Source organism: Cucurbita pepo, chromosome 11 (genome assembly GCF_057944985.1).
Source record: "Cucurbita pepo subsp. pepo isolate OVF chromosome 11, ASM5794498v1, whole genome shotgun sequence".
Taxonomy (NCBI): Eukaryota; Viridiplantae; Streptophyta; class Magnoliopsida; order Cucurbitales; family Cucurbitaceae; genus Cucurbita; species Cucurbita pepo.
Genome location: NC_141808.1, coordinates 16,245,406 through 16,263,169, shown reverse-complemented (window position 1 = coordinate 16,263,169; position 17,764 = coordinate 16,245,406). Strand labels below are relative to the sequence as shown.

General features: G+C 35.0%; 1 protein-coding gene and 1 long non-coding RNA gene across 2 annotated transcripts; both read left to right on the top strand.

The window, feature by feature from the left end:
* The first annotated feature begins 641 nt into the window (after window positions 1-641).
* On the top strand, window positions 642-4,176 carry LOC111804833 (uncharacterized). Its single transcript, XR_015422943.1, has 4 exons — window positions 642-1,462; window positions 2,439-3,007; window positions 3,113-3,228; window positions 3,947-4,176. It is a non-coding gene; the product is annotated as an uncharacterized LOC111804833 (long non-coding RNA).
* Window positions 4,177-6,451: 2,275 nt separating this feature from the next.
* LOC111804977 (bHLH transcription factor RHL1) lies at window positions 6,452-10,049 on the top strand. Its single transcript, XM_023689825.2, has 7 exons — window positions 6,452-6,926; window positions 7,041-7,136; window positions 7,217-7,384; window positions 7,459-7,524; window positions 8,546-8,611; window positions 8,728-8,799; window positions 9,498-10,049. The coding sequence occupies exons 1-7, from the start codon at window positions 6,501-6,503 to the stop codon at window positions 9,858-9,860; spliced, it is 1,257 nt and encodes a 418-aa protein (XP_023545593.2). The 5' UTR covers window positions 6,452-6,500; the 3' UTR covers window positions 9,861-10,049.
* Window positions 10,050-17,764: the final 7,715 nt, after the last annotated feature.

The window sequence follows — 17,764 nt, the reverse complement described above, 5'->3', positions numbered from 1 at the left end:
TAGTATCTTGTATCCTATTTAAAGGTCGTGAATATCAATGAAGATTGAACATTCGATCCCAATTCTTTTTCTAATTCTTAAATCGGTATTCTTTCAGTTGAGTAATAATATTTTCATATCTATGCACACTTTTGAGTGGTAGATATTGCGTCAAGGACCCTCAAAATAAGAGAATAACGGGACCCTCAAAATAAGAGAATTGGGTTTGGTATCGATTTCTTGTTTCTCACATTTATTTTCATGAAAACAAGAAAAGAAAAGCAAAAAAGAGAAGTCAAAATTAGAACGTTATCGAATGAGCTTCGAACCTTGTTTAAGGTTTATCTTAGGTGAAAATTTAACTTATTTGAATAATAATTGATATGTACTTCTTTTGAGATCAGACATTCAAATCTTCGTACTCTTGTCTATTATATTAAATACTACATTTTATTTAAAAAAAAAAAAAAAAATTGAAATGTGTAGAGAAATTTTATGCATGGTGTGTAATGAAAAAAAAAAACTTCCTCTCCTTATCCATAATTTGTGTTTCTATATTCGATTTTAGTACAACAAATTAGGTAAGAAAGATTTGGATCTACGATACTAAATGAAGTAGTACATGTCAATTATTGTTCATCTAGTTCGAGTATTTCCAAGTGAAAAACGATACCAATTACAAATTTATAGGTCGATGGTTCAATCTTCGGATTCTTCCCCAAATGCCCAATTCTGTTCTGATGAATTTCCATGGCAGGTAATGGAGTTTTTGCGGAGATTCTCGATGGTGAAGTGTACAAATACTATTCCGAAGGAGAGTGGAAGAAATCCTCATCGGGGAAAACCGTCGCCATTATCAACCCCACAACGAGGAAGACACGGTACAGAGTTCAAGGTATAACAAAAAGAACCCAACTCTCCATGATTTTCTTCCATTCTCGTCGAATTCTGAGATTCTGAAGTTCGATTTACGAGACATTTGTTGAAAAATTGTTGGCGGTTAATAGAAATGTTTGTGAAGTATGAGGGTGTTTAGACGGAAATTTATGCCTGTAAGGTGTTTGATAAAAAGCCTGTAACCAAGAGGAGGTTAATAAAGTGATGGAAATAGCCAAAGCTGCTCAGGAATCATGGGCAAAGACTCCATTGTGGAGGAGAGCTGAGGTTCTTCACAAAGCTGCTGCGATTTTGACAGAACACAAAGCCCCCATTGCTGAGTGCTTGGTGAAGGACATTGCAAAGCCGGCCAAAGATGCAGTGACCGAGGTACTGTTGTTGTTTTTGTTGGATTGTAGCTTTCTCCATGAAAAATATGAAGTGGTAATGGTTTGAATACGTTTGAATGGTGTGAAGGTTGTGAGGGTCTGGAGATCTTGTTTCATATTGTGCTGAAGAAGGTGTTAGGATCTTGGGAGAGGGGAAGTTCTTGGTTGCTGATAGTTTTCCTGGAAATGAAAGGACCAAATATTGCCTTACTTCCAAGGTACATGTGTCTCCTCTTCTTCTCTGCTATGTCTAGAACAAGACTACTTTTAGATGATAACGCACATTCTGTCTCAACCGTTCATCTTTCGACTTTGTATGGCTAACGTTTTACTGAAACATACCCTGAACTTTACCTTTGATCTTTCATAAACGTTTTAAAAGATCTTTAAAATAGAAACTTGTTAGAACGTTGGATGAAAATTGAGTAATGGAACGATGTGATGGTGACATGAATTGTAACTTGTGACATGGAATGATGTGATGGTAACTTGAATCGGAACATAAAAAGGGATCTTATCAAATTGTTCTAACCTAGGATAATAAGCCTTACTTCACTATCGAGAAACGAAAGAAGACTTTCATCTCCAAGTTTAACTTAGACATAGCTTGCTTCTTTTTGGGTGTGAAGCAGTGTCAAACCAAAATACCAAACAAGTATTAGCTCTCCCTGAAAAGGAGGTGATCCAACCACACCTTCCAGTATGGCTACCTTGTTATGACTTCACTCCAGTCACTAGCCTTGCCTTCGGCTTCCCCTCTTTGTGGTTAAGGTAACGACTTCGGGCATGACTAGCTCTCATAGTGTGACGGGCGATGTGTACAAGGCCCGGGAACGAATTCACAGCCGAATGGCTGACCAACAATTACTAGCGATTCTGGCTTCATGTAGGCGAGTTGCAGCCTACCATCCGAACTGACAACGAGTTTTTGGAGTGGTAACCTGAAAGAGAAATTGGGACCTAACACCACATTTGAAGTCTCAATTTCCACCCAACATTCTACTAGATTTATCCCATAGATAGTTTTGAAAGGATAATAATGTAAGTTTCAAAAGAATAAGGGTATTTGTTTTAACTATAAGCAAAAAATAATATTTCATTCTCCTTCCCAACTGAGGTAGATCTCACAAATGGGTGATCTCACAAATAGGTGTCAAGTAAGTTAGCTCAATACTTATTTTGTTTTGATGACAGTGGCCAAAGGTGTACTGCTGTCAAGGTTGTTTTGGCAATGGAGTCCATCGCAGATGCTTTGGTGGAGAAAGTAAAGGCCCGTGTGGCTAAATTAAGTGTTGGTGCACCTAAAGACGACTCAGACATTACTCCAGTCGTGACCGGGTCGTTGGCGAATTTCATTGAAGGGTTGGTAATGGATGCAAAGGATAAGGGAGCAACATTGTGCCCATTAGACAAACACGACTCTCCACAATGGTATGATATTTTCCACTTTGAGCATAAGCTCTCGTAGCTTTGCTTTGGACTTTCTCAAAAGGCCGCATACCAATAGATAGTATTCCTTTATTATAAACCCATGATCATTCCCTAAATTAGTCGATATGGGACTTTCATCCAACTGTGCCAAGAGTACAAGAGTACAGAAGAGAAGAGAAGGCAACCTGATATGGCCATTGTTGTTAGATGATGTTAGGCCTGATATGAGGATCGCATGGGAGGAACCTTTTGGACCAGTTTTTCCAGTCATTAGGATCAGTTATATTGAAGAAGGGATCCACCATTGTAATGCTAGCAACTTTGGACTTCAGGTACGGATATTTCTCCCTCTCATCCTTCCTACTAGAAACAACTTGAGATTAGAACAGTTTTGAGAATGATATTCTGTTTATAGAACAAAAATTATGTCAAAACAGGGATTTGTCTTCACAAAGGACCTCAACAAGCGATATTGATAAGCGATACAATGGAAACCGGGACAGTTCAAATCAACTCTACCCTTGCTCGAGGACCCGATCATTTCTCGTTCCAGGTACAATAAATATCTACATTTCCACCTTTTTTTTCAAAACGATTATTGATAAGGAAACCCTAAGTAGTTGAATCTAAAAACTCTCGTAAGTGCCTAGATATGTAAACCCTTAGTTCATAAATGCAAAAAAAAAACCCTAAACCAATTTGATTTCGTTCCAAATGATTTCAACTCCTGGGAATTTGATCTAACAACCTTATCGAAGAATAAGACCTTTAGATCTAGATATGTCTAAAAACCTCAAAATGATAAGGAAGCAAAGGGAAATTAAGATTCGGATTACCTTGTTGATCAAATATCTCAAGGCAAAAACACTTGTTTGAGATTCGAATCACTTCACAAGAAAGATCGATCATGTAAAGCTTGAATGATTCTAAACATGCAACCTGAACTACATAGACTTGCAAAGAAACTTAGCTCTTTGACTAAATGAAAGCATAAATGTTCTTTTTACTACATTTTCTCGATCCACTTTACAAGGACAACATACATGACTTTATATAACCTCAAAATGAGAACTCTTAACATTCCATGAGATATTTCAAGAGTCGTAACTTTTATACTTTATGACCATAATTAGTCACTGTGTACATGTGATGAAATACCATAACTCTGAATCATCCTCCACAAAAAAACTTGTAACCATCTAAGAATAAACTAAACTCAATTACGATTGAGATGTCTTAGTTCATATCAGTTATCGTGTTCATGGATCTAGGCGCGTGGAATTGGTTCTCAAGGAGTCACCAACAGCATAAACATGATGACCAAAGTGAAGACCACAGTTATCAACTCGCCAACACCTTCCTACACCATGGGTTAGTTTGTTTGTTAGCTTTATTTATACCATAGTCTTATGGTAAATAGTGTTAAAAAGAAATATGGTATGATATCAAATCTTTTAGCTAAAAAGTATCTCTTATTTTTAAGTCAACGAACAACGTGTGGAAGTGGAAATTTGAGCCTCTAACCTTTATTATCTTTTATATAACGAGTTGGTCGGTGATTGATATAACAACGTTTTGATTTTGAGTTATTGCATTTAATCTTTAATGATATAAAGACGACAAAGCTGATAATGAGGCGAGTTATGATTAGATATGTCCATTTAACCTACCCTCCGGTGAGAAGTTCCCATTTAAACGAAAATGAAGGAGAGAGGGGGAAGATTTTTCTTTTTTTAGCAAAACGGGGCCAAGATGGGCATTATATTCTCCAATCTCAGTCCTACCTCACTTTTATGTTGAAGAATATGTTGGATTTATTAGAACGTATATTTTTTAAATAAAAATTATATTAAAAACGAAAAATTACCCATTAAAAATACTAATTAATTTGAAAAATATATTAAAAAATGGATAATCTATGGAGTCCCGTTAGAGAGAAAGTATAACATTTATGAATATTTTTATTAATTTAGCTTTTTTTTCAAATAAATAAAATTTTAGAAAATCACTATCATAAATTAATTATAAATATTATTAAAAAAATAATGTCACACTTTCTATCATTCCCTTAATCTAAACTTTGTAAGCCCTTAGTTATACACCATGTGATATGATATTAAATGTCACATGTGACATAAATCTTATTTGTTACTAAGAAAAAATAAATATCCCCAATATATATATATATAATAAAGTGGCAACCATAGCCACCTAGCTTGTTTTGGAAATCCCAAAATATTTAATTAATAAAAGTAATGATCATATGATAGACAAATATTTATTTTATTCTTATTTTAAATTTGATTTATTCCTCATAGCTGTTATAGTTCACATATAAATCTTTAACCCAATTCTATATGAACTTGATATAATATTTAATGACCATTAAAAAAAACCAAGAGCGTATAAATAATGACAAAATAATAATATTAAATAATGTTTTATTCATCTGTATCCATCCATCTACGAGATACGTTGTATAATGATAATTTAGTTGCATAAGAATATCAGTATATTTAAACATATTAAATTACATACTAGAACTAGAATTGGTGTCCCCTACACCGATTCAAAATCTCCATCCCAATTCTGACTTGAGAGGGTGATCCCCGAGATAAACGAACTAAACAAAAAAGGGCGCGGGAGCCCGCTCAAATTTTTTAGAGGTAAATGTTATTGATTTGCTATATGGTTGACTCATATTAAGTTGTAATGGTCCATATCTCAAATTTGGACTCCGAATTTAAATTTCAGTCCGATGTCGGATAACTCTAACATTTCTTGCATCACTGCTACATATAGGTTTTTTTTAGCATATTTTGTCATCGTTCCTACGAATATTTTTTAAAATTTAAAAATTAAATAGACAGAAAATTTATAATCTAATTTTAGAAACGTATTTAAGAGTTTTTATATAATTAATAAATGGTAAAAATGGAAATTATTTAACGGTAATATTTTGTTTTTGAGTCAAAATGGTTGTTATAATTCAAAAAAGAATTTTCTTTTTTAATTAAAATTTATTTGTTGTTTGAAAAATTGACGCTCCTGATAATTAGTTAAACTAACTGTATTGCCGCGATTGGCGTTAAAATTAGTGGGAAAATAAATTAAAATAAAATGAAAATTAAGCTTGTGGCGGCTATTTTTTGAGGCCTACTTGGATATGTCTTTTCAAACTCCACTCGCTTCTCTAGATTATTTTCTCTCACGCGCTCAAAATCCTATTATTATTACAAATTTTGTCAATTTTTTGGACAAATATTGCTATATTAATGTCCAATGTCTTCAAATTTTGGACATTTTCTAGCCTATATTAATCATTATTCAATAAGTTAAATTAATTTTTTATATCTTTAAAACTGTCAGCTAAATGGAGTTGAGAACGTAAATTACATTCGTCATTCCGTTCCCAATCTTGCATTTTCCCTGTTAGCTAAACGAAACTGAAAACGAAAATAAAATAGGAACTTCTTCTGTCTCTGTCTCGAGATTATCTCTATACATATATAGACAGACATATTAAAAATTGTTATATCATTAAATTATTCGATAAAATAAAATAGAGAATTTGGAAGTAGCTAGAGGAGAATTATATAAATTAATTGAGGATGTTTTGATAAATTTATCTAAAATCAATTTAATTAGTTTAATAAAAATGTAAAATTTGTAATATATATATATATATAATAAAAGAAAGTGAGCATCACGCGCTTCTTTGTTACTTGAAAATGACCAAATTGTCTTTATCTTCCACTATAAAATCTCAGTAATCCCACCTTCCATGGCTCCCTCACTCCTCTGTTTATTTATCGCCGGACTGATATGAGACTCACCAACTCCCTCCCCGACCTCCATAGCCACCGCCGTAACCAACCACCGGAGACCGACGACTCTCAACTCCACCACCACCTTCAGACTTCCGTCTTCCATCCACCTTCCTTCTCCTCTGATGATTTCCTCGACCAAATCCTCTCCACCGCCCCCTCTCCCTGGGAACTCCCCATAGGACTTCCAAATCCCCACTCCAACCTCCCTCCTCAGCCACCGCCGCCATCTAATCCTGACAATGTCGCGTTTCAGATCGGCGACGCAACTCCAGCGGGCAAAATGGCCATGGCCTTGCTTCAACAGCAGTTACTCATGTCGAGAGGAATCGCCACCGTCTCCGATGATTCCAGTCTCCTTCCAATGCTTAGTAACGACGTCGTTGATGTCGAAGGCTCTTCGTCCTTCAAATGCCCTAATCCGGTACTCAAAATCAAACTCTCAAATCCAATCGCTAATCGTTCAATTCGTAAATTAGGTTTCGATTTGGTACCATTTCGATCTTATTCCTGTAAATTAATTTCATAAATCCTTCAGATTAACCACGGCTCTATCATTCCCTCTATCTTCAACGAATTCACCGGGTTTCTGAACGCCTCTGGTTGCAGCCAGAACCAGAATCAATTTCAGGCAGTAAGTAGAGTTCGATTCAATCGTACACTTCAAAAAATAACCTCACCATTATTTTAAAGCTTCATTTCACCAATCTGCAGGGAAATTCAAATTCACAGAAACAGAACTTCATAGTTCCGGTATCAATCGATCCTCCACCTCCGTCTGTCCCTGGCTCCGGCGGTGGTTCTGCAACATCAGCTCAGCCCCGGCAGAGAGTCAGAGCTCGGAGAGGACAAGCCACAGATCCTCACAGTATAGCGGAAAGAGTAATTAACTTCCTCCGTTTATTTTCATTTTCATTTTTGGAATTTTCATTTTCTTACTCTGTAATTTTTAACAGTTACGAAGAGAACGAATTGCAGAGAGAATGAAAGGTCTGCAAGAACTGGTTCCCAACGCGAACAAGGTCAGTTTCGTCTTTTCCATTTCTCTAGGGTCTTTTCGTAATTTCGCTTACACGTGTCGACAGCAGGTTCCCTTTTAATTTATTCGACGGTTCTGGTTCTGCCACGTCAAATTATCATAATCTCTATCTGTATATTTTGTATTTCTCGGCCGGAGACCGTACTCTTAGTTTGCGGGATTTGCAGCCCCAAATAAAGTATCATAAGGAATCCAAAATTTAAAATAAGCTTAAATTATATATATAATTTATTTATAAGATAAGAAAAAGAATTAAGAATATTATTTTAAGATGTGTGGTTGATTTAGCTTATTTGAATGAACAAAGTCTCCAAATTATTGTTGAATACATTCTTTTAATAAAATATGTCAACATGTGTAAAGTACAGAAAGATTTTAAATAGTATACAAGCTTCTAATACCATTTTCTTTAATGGGTTGAGTATGTTTTCTCGAGATTCAAACTCTTTTAGTATAATACAAATAATATGCTCGTTGAACTATGTTCAAGTCGATTTCATATATCACTTGAGATTCCAATCCAATTTGAGACTCAATCTTAGTATAATACAAATGAAAAAGTTTATGATTTGATCTTTCTATTCTTTGGTTGTTGGATTTTTTGTATTGTTTTCGTTGGGTTCAACACAACATATAGCGATGTAGATTTGAACCCTGATCCACTAATCGATGTTATATTTGCTAACTAGTCGTTTGGGAAATGTTTGGTCTGATTTTGTGCTCGTAGTTTATTTGATCTCTCATTCTATAGTTGTTGAGTATTTTGTATTGTTTTCGCTGAGTTAAACACAACATATAGCGGTGGAGATTTAAATTCTGATCCAGTGATGGATGTTGTATTAGTTAACTAGTCGTTTGAAAAATGTTTGGTGTGATTTTGATTATATTTATTTGAAGTTATATTATTTGGAAGGTATTGGTAGGAATAATAATAATAATAATGATGATGGAAATGATAGAATAAGTGGGATGATTGTAAAGAGGTTGGTTTTTTGGAATGACAGACAGACAAGGCTTCAATGCTGGATGAGATCATAGACTACGTAAAGTTCCTTCAGCTTCAAGTCAAAGTAATCTTTCTTTATCTTTATCTTTCTGTGCCTTGTTTCTCTCACAACTGTTACAGACATTCAAGATAACTTAAACAAATTTGTATTGCTTTTCTTTGTTGGCTCTTTGCTTGCAGGTTCTGAGCGTCAGCAGATTGGGCGGTGCCACCGCCGCCATGCCTTCCCTTCTACCCGATTCTTCCACTCAGGTATCACCCCCATCACTTCTGACAATGTTGGAATTTTATATTTGATGGGATAATTCTATCCGCTCTAAATCGACTTAAACTTATAATTTAATTGAATTTAGTGTTTATAGATTTTAAAGTTCTTTTTGTTAGACGAACACGATTCTCCACAATGATATGATATTGTCCACTTTAAGCATAAGCTCTCATGGTTTATTAATTTTGCTTTGGGCTTCCCCAAAAGGCCTCATACCAATGAAGTATAAACCTATGATCATTCCCTAAATTAGCAGATGTGAGACTTCCATCATCCAAACACTTTTTAGATGTCGATGGTATTTAATTTTCGAATCTTGGAACGAATTCCAGGTCGTTGAATTTTGTGTTGAGCTTGAAAGTTTGTAGATTTGTGAATTTCTTTTTGGTTCGGCATGAATTTTGTGGTAGAATGTGAGTGGTCGGCTAGTAGGTTTGAATCCTAAAGGATAGGAATGAGGGCCCATTGAAAACTACTCTAGAGGAAGAAATTAAAGTCTCCATACACGCATAATCATGGAAAAGGACGTTTGGAATAATCCTTAATTCATGATTTGTCATGTCTTAAAAAGTCAACCTATCGAGCTTGATGAGCTTTGATATTCTATTAGATAAATATAAATTATGTACCTTATAATAATGGTAAGATCTCTTCTTATTTTTGATGTGGGATCTTCTTTTAGGGTGGCACTGATTGCAACTTGTCCAACGAAACCGGTGGGGCTGTTGGACAGACCTCTACCGGAGGTCCGACGAGTAACGACACGATGGCGATAACGGAGAACCAGGTGGTGAAGTTAATGGAGGAGGACATGGGCTCCGCCATGCAGTACTTACAAGGCAAAGGCCTCTGCCTCATGCCCATCTCTCTCGCCACCGCTATCTCTGCTGCCACGTGTCACAGCCGCCCCATCACGACATCGAAGGGCGGAGGAGATGCCCCCACTTCTCCCAGCCTCTCGGCGTTGACCAGTCAGTCAACCGTCTTGGGTAACGGCACCGTCGACAGAGCGGTCAGAGACTCTGCCTCCGTTTCGCGGCCGTGAGTTGACGAGATTATGTAAACGGAGAATCGAACGTTGACTTGGTAAGCCAATGCCGACTAAAGTCTATGGAAATATGGCTCCTCTTTAGTGACTCAATACGGCGCCGTATTTGCCTAGCCTTTAGTAGGGAGGAAATTGTATATTCCCTTTTTTTTTTCTTTATTAAAAATTAAGTGTTTTTTTTTTTTTGTTTTTTTTTTTTTTTGGTGATGAAATTAAATAAAATATTGAGTAATAATGGGCTTAATTAAAAAATGATTATGATTAATCTTAATATGATTGCTTTTGCGTAGGCCATATGGACCCCTTATATGAAGATTAAAGAACATAATTTGATTAATTAAGTGTTGGTTGGTGTTTGTTTGTTGATTTAAGAAGTAGATTAGGACTTAAGTCAACCCCTAATTATTCTAATTAATTTGTTTTATTTAAATAAACATGCTGACGTGTCAATTGTTAACTTTAATTATGGAAGCTTAAACCAATTTGATTCCATTTTTATGATTCAACTTTGACCTAAGTTATTTTAATTGTTTTGTTTTTCTTTAAAATCAAATATTCAACTCAACCCTGTCTCGAGTTGGAGTCAAATAAACGAACATTAAAGTAGTTTAGAGAATGATCATGGTTTATAAACAAAAAATACTCTCTCCATTTGTATGAGGTTTTTCGGGGAAGCCCAAAGCAAAACTATGAGAGCTTATGCTCAAAGTGAACAATATTATACCATTGTGGAGAGTCGTGTTGTTCATCTGACACAACCTAACGATAGAAATTGAACAGCAACATATCTATATTTTATTTGAAATATTAAAAGAATATTGAAAATTAATAAATAATGTTCCTTTTAACCCAACCCAAAAATAGATAGTTGGGCTCTGAGTCCTACTCAAATCATCTAGATCACCAGTTTACGTCCGAAATTTTTTTCAACTCAACCCGTGTACATCCTTAAGAAAAAAAATGAGGCGTTGAAACGTTAGGGACTATTATTATTTGTAGCCCTACATGATATTCTAAGTGGGCCTGCTTGGGCTGAAAATAATGGGCCGGACCATCTGGTTTTCAGTTCGACTCCCCAACCAGCCCAACCAATTTCTTGGGCCTGTTATATTGGTGGATCGTACTTTCCACGCTTGGATTAGAGTATAATTAAATGAATAAATAATGTATTTACTTTACAAGTATTTTTAAGGTTCAATTATTCAAAAATAATTTTGAGAAAAATAATAATAATAACAAGACTAAATTAGAGAGTGAAAAATTAAAATCTTCTCTAGGGTTCATTAACACGGTAGATTAAGTATCTGTACTCGTTAGTAAATAGTTCAATTTATATCCTTGCAACGATTGAACTAAAGAAAGAGAGAGAGATTAAAGAGCGTCCGTTTTTTGATATTTGACGTCAGTTAAGTTAAGTAAATATTACGATATAGACAATAACGTCTTGTCTAAATTTCTTTCGAATTAATAAAGTATACATGAGTAGGAAATCATTAGCAACAGTTGGACTAGCTATTTCCATAGTGGTCTCAACCAACCACATCATCCAACTCTATATGGTCTCAATTCATCTTGAATTTGTGAATTAATCAAATGTGACGGAGGATACCTATTTCCATAGTGGTAGAATTTTTCAATAAATTTCAATATCTATGAACCCGACAATCTGAACCGAACCGTTCCAACTCAAATTATAAGAGTTGGGTTGGGTTGGGTTGGGTTGGGTTGAGTTAACATTTCAAGTTGGGTTGTAGTTAACCCGAACTAAAAATAAAGGGTTGGGTTATAACCCGACTTTTTTTTGTTAGTCTAAAAAAAATTTCTCAACCAACCCAACCGGACTCGTATACACCCCCTATTGTTTGTAACAGAATATCTAATGAAATATCAAAATAAATCAATATTCTCGATCCATATTCCTATTCCGACTATTAATTGATTAACTTATTATTATGGGTATTATTATAGTAAATAAGTCGCTGAGAACTATGCTGTAATATTGAAATTTAAATTTTTTTTTTAGATATGTGAAGTTTGCTATATGTTTTTCATACCAACTTTGTCGTGTATATTTCATTAAAGTTTTCAAATCATTCAAAGTCAATCTATAGTCGACAAAACACCAAATAATGTCAGGATTTATCAAAAGTCAAACAATCAACGTACATTTAATTATTTAATATCCAAAAAATAATCTAATGCTAGGAGTTTTTTTTTTTCTTCAAATTTGAAACATTTTATATATAGTATATGACCGAACATGTTCGTGCTAATTTTGAAACAATTGGATTGTGGATGACCGAACAAAACAATTGGATTGGATTGTGCTGATTTTGACCGAACATGTTCGTGCTGTATATGACCGAACAAAACAAAGATACAATTATGGATCTTTTTTCAATCTAACTCGACTCAACTTTTGTTAAGAAGAATCATGTCAGCAGTCATCGACTCTCGAAACGATTGGATTAAACACAAACACAACAACATTTCTTCCTAAAAAAATTATTGTTGTTCGGTAAGAATCGATGTCTTTTGCCTCAAAATTTTGGGGTTTCATCAAAATTTGATGGGTAAGAATATCATCATTTAGCTTAGACGCAATATGTCGCCGCCACCGCAACACAACCACTTGCTTTTGTCACCGCCACAACATAGTCAGCTAGTGTTTGTCTCACCATTGCAGCTCAATTATTAAGAATTGGGAATGACTGAATCAAAGAAAACACAACTTGGTCAATTGGATACTGGTTCAATTCGATTTTGTCCCACTGGTTCAATTATTGGCCAAAATCGAGTGCTTCGATTCGATTTTGGGTTGACCTCGGATCCAATTTAACCTAAAATGAGCTTTTTTTAGATCATGAGGGAAAAAAAAAGCTAGCAACCCACTCAGAATTGTTAGTGGTACAAGTTGTTGAAACAAAAAGAAAGAGGAATTTTCTTTTCATATTTTTGGGTTTGTGGTGTTTGTTCATAGCCCTAATTAGTGCAATGTTTGGAGATTTCAAAATCTTTGCTTTGCTTTTTACAAATGTGGAAGACTACTCAATATGCACAAAATCAAATTCCTCTCAAACAACAAAAAGAAGTCAATGTAGAGTGATCGAGACATTATTCCAATATCAATATCTTACGTTCTAGATATACGAGTCTATAGATATCCAATCTCTCATGCATGACTTCCAGGGCTTCAATGGAGTTGGTAGCTTCAGAACCGTTAAATTATAAGTTTGATCTACCGTTTCTGTTGAACCTTCTAACACATAGGACCATGTGATTGTTGGTAATGATAGGTGATAGAGGTTATAGAGTCCGTGTCTCAGCCATATAAGATTGTGTTTTTCTCGTGACGGAATAGAAAAACAGGAACAGACCCAACCGAGCTATCTTTGACTAGAGTGAATAGAAGGTATTCACTAGTTGATGCAACTATGCCATCTCTCCAAATTTTTATGGTCAGTACTCGATGCATTGAATTTCTAACAAATGCTTTATATTGATGCAAGATTTGATCATTCACACCACTAATGAAAAAATTTATAAGAGTGTCCATTCATCAGCCTTTTTTTCATTAGAGATGAGGTCAGATGAGTTGAATTTGGTAAACAAAATTATTGAAATAGGCTCGGATGAACTATGTGAAATGATATTAAGAGTGAAATCGTTATATGAGCTCAGTGAAACCAGTCGTACCTATGAATGAGAGCCTAAGTTGTGTATACTAAAGTTGAAGTGCTATGAGGCTTAGAACCCTAAGCTCGTACGACAGGTACCCTAACTAGGGTTTCTAACTCGTAAAAGTTTACGTATTCATGAAATATAACAAGCTCGAGGTTTTGGATAAACGAACTTACATACCGAACATTGACTCAACTCGTTAGGTTACGAAACAATAGGTTTAATGCATATTTAAGAACTTTGTTGCCATTGGCATGGTGAGTGTCCCTTGTTTAACGCAGTCACATCCCCCTCTTGTCCAATGTGCAGAATCCAAACCAAAATTGAGCCACAAAAGTTGACAAAATGTCCCTACCACCACCATTATTGAATCAATCTGATTGCTCCAAATCAAACTAACCCTAAGCCCATTATGGCTTCTCCACACAAATTATGAAAACAATGCTTCAAAGATTGAACATTAACCCAATCTCCATCTCCCTTGTTCTTCATCTTTCATGTCTTTTCTCCCTTCAATCCCTATTAGTCAACTCTCTCTTTCATCAATCTTTTTTCTTGATCTCACTTGGCTTTAGGGTTTTTTGTTTCATTGGTTTTCGATACGATCCAAAACCCAATACAAAAAGATTGAACTTTTTGTCAACGGTGAGAGGGACTGTAACAGCCCAAATCCACCGTTAGCAAATATTATCTCTCTGGGTTTTCCTTTTCAGAGAGGTTTTCACACCCTTAGTATAAGAATGTTTCGTTCTCCTCCCCAATCAATGTGGGATCTCACAGGAACAAGACATTCGTTATAAGCATGTGGAAACCTCTCCCTACATATGTTTTTAAAACACGTCTGCTAGGGAGAGGTTTTCACACCCTTATAAAGAATGTTTCGTTCTCCTCCCTAATCATTGTGGGATCTCACATGAACAAAACGTTCGTTATAAGCATGTGGAAACCTCTCCCTACATATGAGTAAACCCAAAAGAGAAAACCCAAAGAGAACAATATCAGTTAGTGGTGGACTTGGGCTGTTACATGAACCGATAAACTTGCTTTTCTATGTACTATCCATCACCTCCGCATAATTATTAGAAGAAGTCAGAGGTCAGAATCAGGCAATCGATAAATCGTTGGGAGACGTAAAAGAGAGATTACATAATTTATTACATAATGAATGAGTAGTGAATAGTGGTGGTTGTCCATGTCTTTATATATAGCTTTGTTATGAAAAGAAATCAAGATTGATTGAGAGAGAGAGAGAGAAGAAGAAGAAGAAGAAGAAAACCCTAATGAATCTTTGTGTGTTTGTATGATGAAAAGAAGTTGTTGGGGTTTGGGAAGAGCTGACAGAAGAGAGTGAGCACACACTGCAAGCAATTGTATGAGAAAAGTTCATACCTTTACCAGTTTGTGCTCATTTCTCTTTCTGTCAGGCCCCTCTTTCTTCACTCCCTCTTCCCCTTCTCTTTACTTCATTCAATAACCTTCTTCTTTTTCTTTTTCTAAGGACCCGAACCCGAACATCGAGCATCGAGGAGCGAAACATGGAAGAAGGGAGTTCGAGCAATGTATATGACGATGACGACGAGCAACAATGCATCACGAGAATGAAAGTAAGCGATGATGTTGTTTGTGAATAAAACATCTTCTATGTTGCATCATGATATTAAGTCTCATGCATATGTATGCTCATAAAAGTCATGATATATGGTTTACGTCAGCTGGAGAGAGAAACGAAACATTTTTTACAAGGGTGTGGAGATTTCTTCCTAGCAGACGTGTTTTAAAGTTGTGAGGCTGATGGTGATATCTGTTAGCGGTGGGCTTGGGCGGTTGCAATTTGACTTTTTCGTTCTATATGATTTACGTGAGATTTCACATTGGTTGGAGATGGGAACGAAGCAATCTTTATAAGAGTGTGTAAATTTCTCCCTAGTAGACGCGTTTTAAAGCTGTGAGGCTGATGGCGATACGTAGTGAGCTGAAGCGGACAATTTTTGCTAGCAAACTCGAATAACTACTTGAAAAGTGAAGCATGTCTACAAACTTGGAGAACATAAAGGTGTTGTGCGGATAATCGATGTGTATAAAAGTGATACATACTTGTGTTCTAACTCAGCAGTGTATCACTAACGGGATATTTTTAAACTTGCATTTTAGAGTTTATGTTTTACAATGATTTTCGGAAGATCCCAAATAAAAATTTTAATTGTTCTAAAGATAATGTTTTGTCTCATACTTTTTCTCGCGAGTTTTCAATTACTTTTAGCATGCATGTAATAACGTCTTAGTTAGTCTAAGTTCAAAAAGTCGGATCGTTATGACTAACCCAAAACCCGAAAGCCGAACCGAATAACTTTAACCTAAGTTTCTTACCATTTGGGCTTTTAAACTTTTGGGCCTTGGATATGGGCCTTGACCCAGTCAAAGATCCTTGAATAAAAGGGCCTCTTTTTATTACAATTTGCAATTATGGGCCAAAATTTCTAAAGATAAAAAGTATATTAAAAAAAAAAATATTAGGTTTTGCACAATATTGGTAAATAGAATGGTAAAAAAATATAGTGAGTGAATTTCCATAAAGACCCTTCACATTTTTTCTTCTTTGAATACACACCGAGCGTCGACGGATGACGAGGATGTCAACAAACAACGATTGTTGGTTACGACAGTAATAAACAATGGTAAACCTCCGAATAGCGAGACCAAACCCCGTTGCCTCAGGACAGGAAAGAAGAAAGGAGATCTGCTCATAGTGACCATCGAACCTTGGGCCCGAAGTATAAGTCAGTATGTGTCCAATGAGAGAGGAAGCTTCCGGACCACCTTTTCCAGCCAGATAGCGAGCGATCACTCAACAATTCACACTAAGAGAGGCCGCCAAGGCGAAGTTCTTTCATTCCTTTACCGAGCTACGGATCCAAGAGCGCCCAACTCAAAAGATTAGGCTATTTCAAATTTGTGGGTATATTTTAACGACAAAGAACAATTGTATTTGTGGATTTACTTCAGTTCTGAGCGTTTTACCGAAGCATATATTTTCAAATTTCTTTATTTTGACGATTTAACATTTTATAAACTCGACATTTTTTTTACCTTCATCGTAATATGATCATATTACCTACTTGTCTTGATAACCCTAAACCCTAAAATTAAGCGGGTTTTGTTTATAACAATTTTATGTTAGGAGATCTCGTACTCATTTTTCTAGGATGAATGAAACGGAAGCGGAGCTGTTATTGGCTTAAAATCACTTCTCACGAAGCTAAAGTAAATTGAGTATAATTCAACCAGTTAAAACATGATTTTCGACTCAGAGGTCAAACGTTTCAACAAAATGATGACGTGGAAATCTCGGGCATTTTCATCAATCTCATCATGCCCGTGTTCATTTCAATATTAATTTTTTAATTTAAAAAATGGTGAAATAATTGAAGACTTTAGAGAATGAATGATTTGAATAATTGAAAATTAATTTTAGAGATAACATTATTTTATTAGGAATGGAATAAGGTTCGTTCTTTTTGTACATCAAATCATTTTTAATTTGTCTATTTCATTACCTAATTACAATTATTTAAAGTTTCTTTTTAGTTTTTAAATTCATTATTTTTGCTTTTTCAGCTTTTGAATAATCTCGTTTTTTTTGTTTTGTTTTGTTAAGATATCGATATGACATGAATTTATTAATTTTATATATCATAGTGTTCGTGCATTGTGTTAGGCTCGATTTAACAACTTTTAAACTTAATTCAGTCGTTCCATGATAAATTTTATCGGTTTAAACCGTTCTTGCTTAATCCAATCCAACTATAAATTTGTTAGTTGAGTTTGTTTGGGTTTTTATTAAATTTTTTAGTTTTAATATAAAAAAAAAAACAACTCTTTTATTTATTTTAAATAATTTAATATTTACAACTCAGTCTAATTATATTTGTTTTAAATTAACAATAAATTCAAGTTATTTCCGTTTAACCCAATGGAAGAACCAATCCAACTCATAAAATATTTATTTATTTGAACTCAACCCGACTCAAACCGTACGAGTTGAATTGGGTTGATAGAATTTTTTGGGTCAATGAATTTTTTTGAATATTCTCACTCGACCTTATTTTATTTATGCACACATTTTTTAAAAATTTATAAACACTATTTTGATTTAGAATCTACCGTAAATCTTTTTTGCTTCAAGTTTATCTTGTTGGATGATGGAAGTCCCACATGGGATT

Coding starts and splice junctions, on each gene's coding strand:
- LOC111804977 (XM_023689825.2), top strand. CDS start 6,501: ATGAGACTCACCAACTCCCTCCCCGACCTCCATAGCCACCGCCGTAAC. Junction 6,927..7,040: donor CCTTCAAATGCCCTAATCCG/GTACTCAAAATC, acceptor TAAATCCTTCAG/ATTAACCACGGCTCTATCAT. Junction 7,137..7,216: donor ACCAGAATCAATTTCAGGCA/GTAAGTAGAGTT, acceptor ACCAATCTGCAG/GGAAATTCAAATTCACAGAA.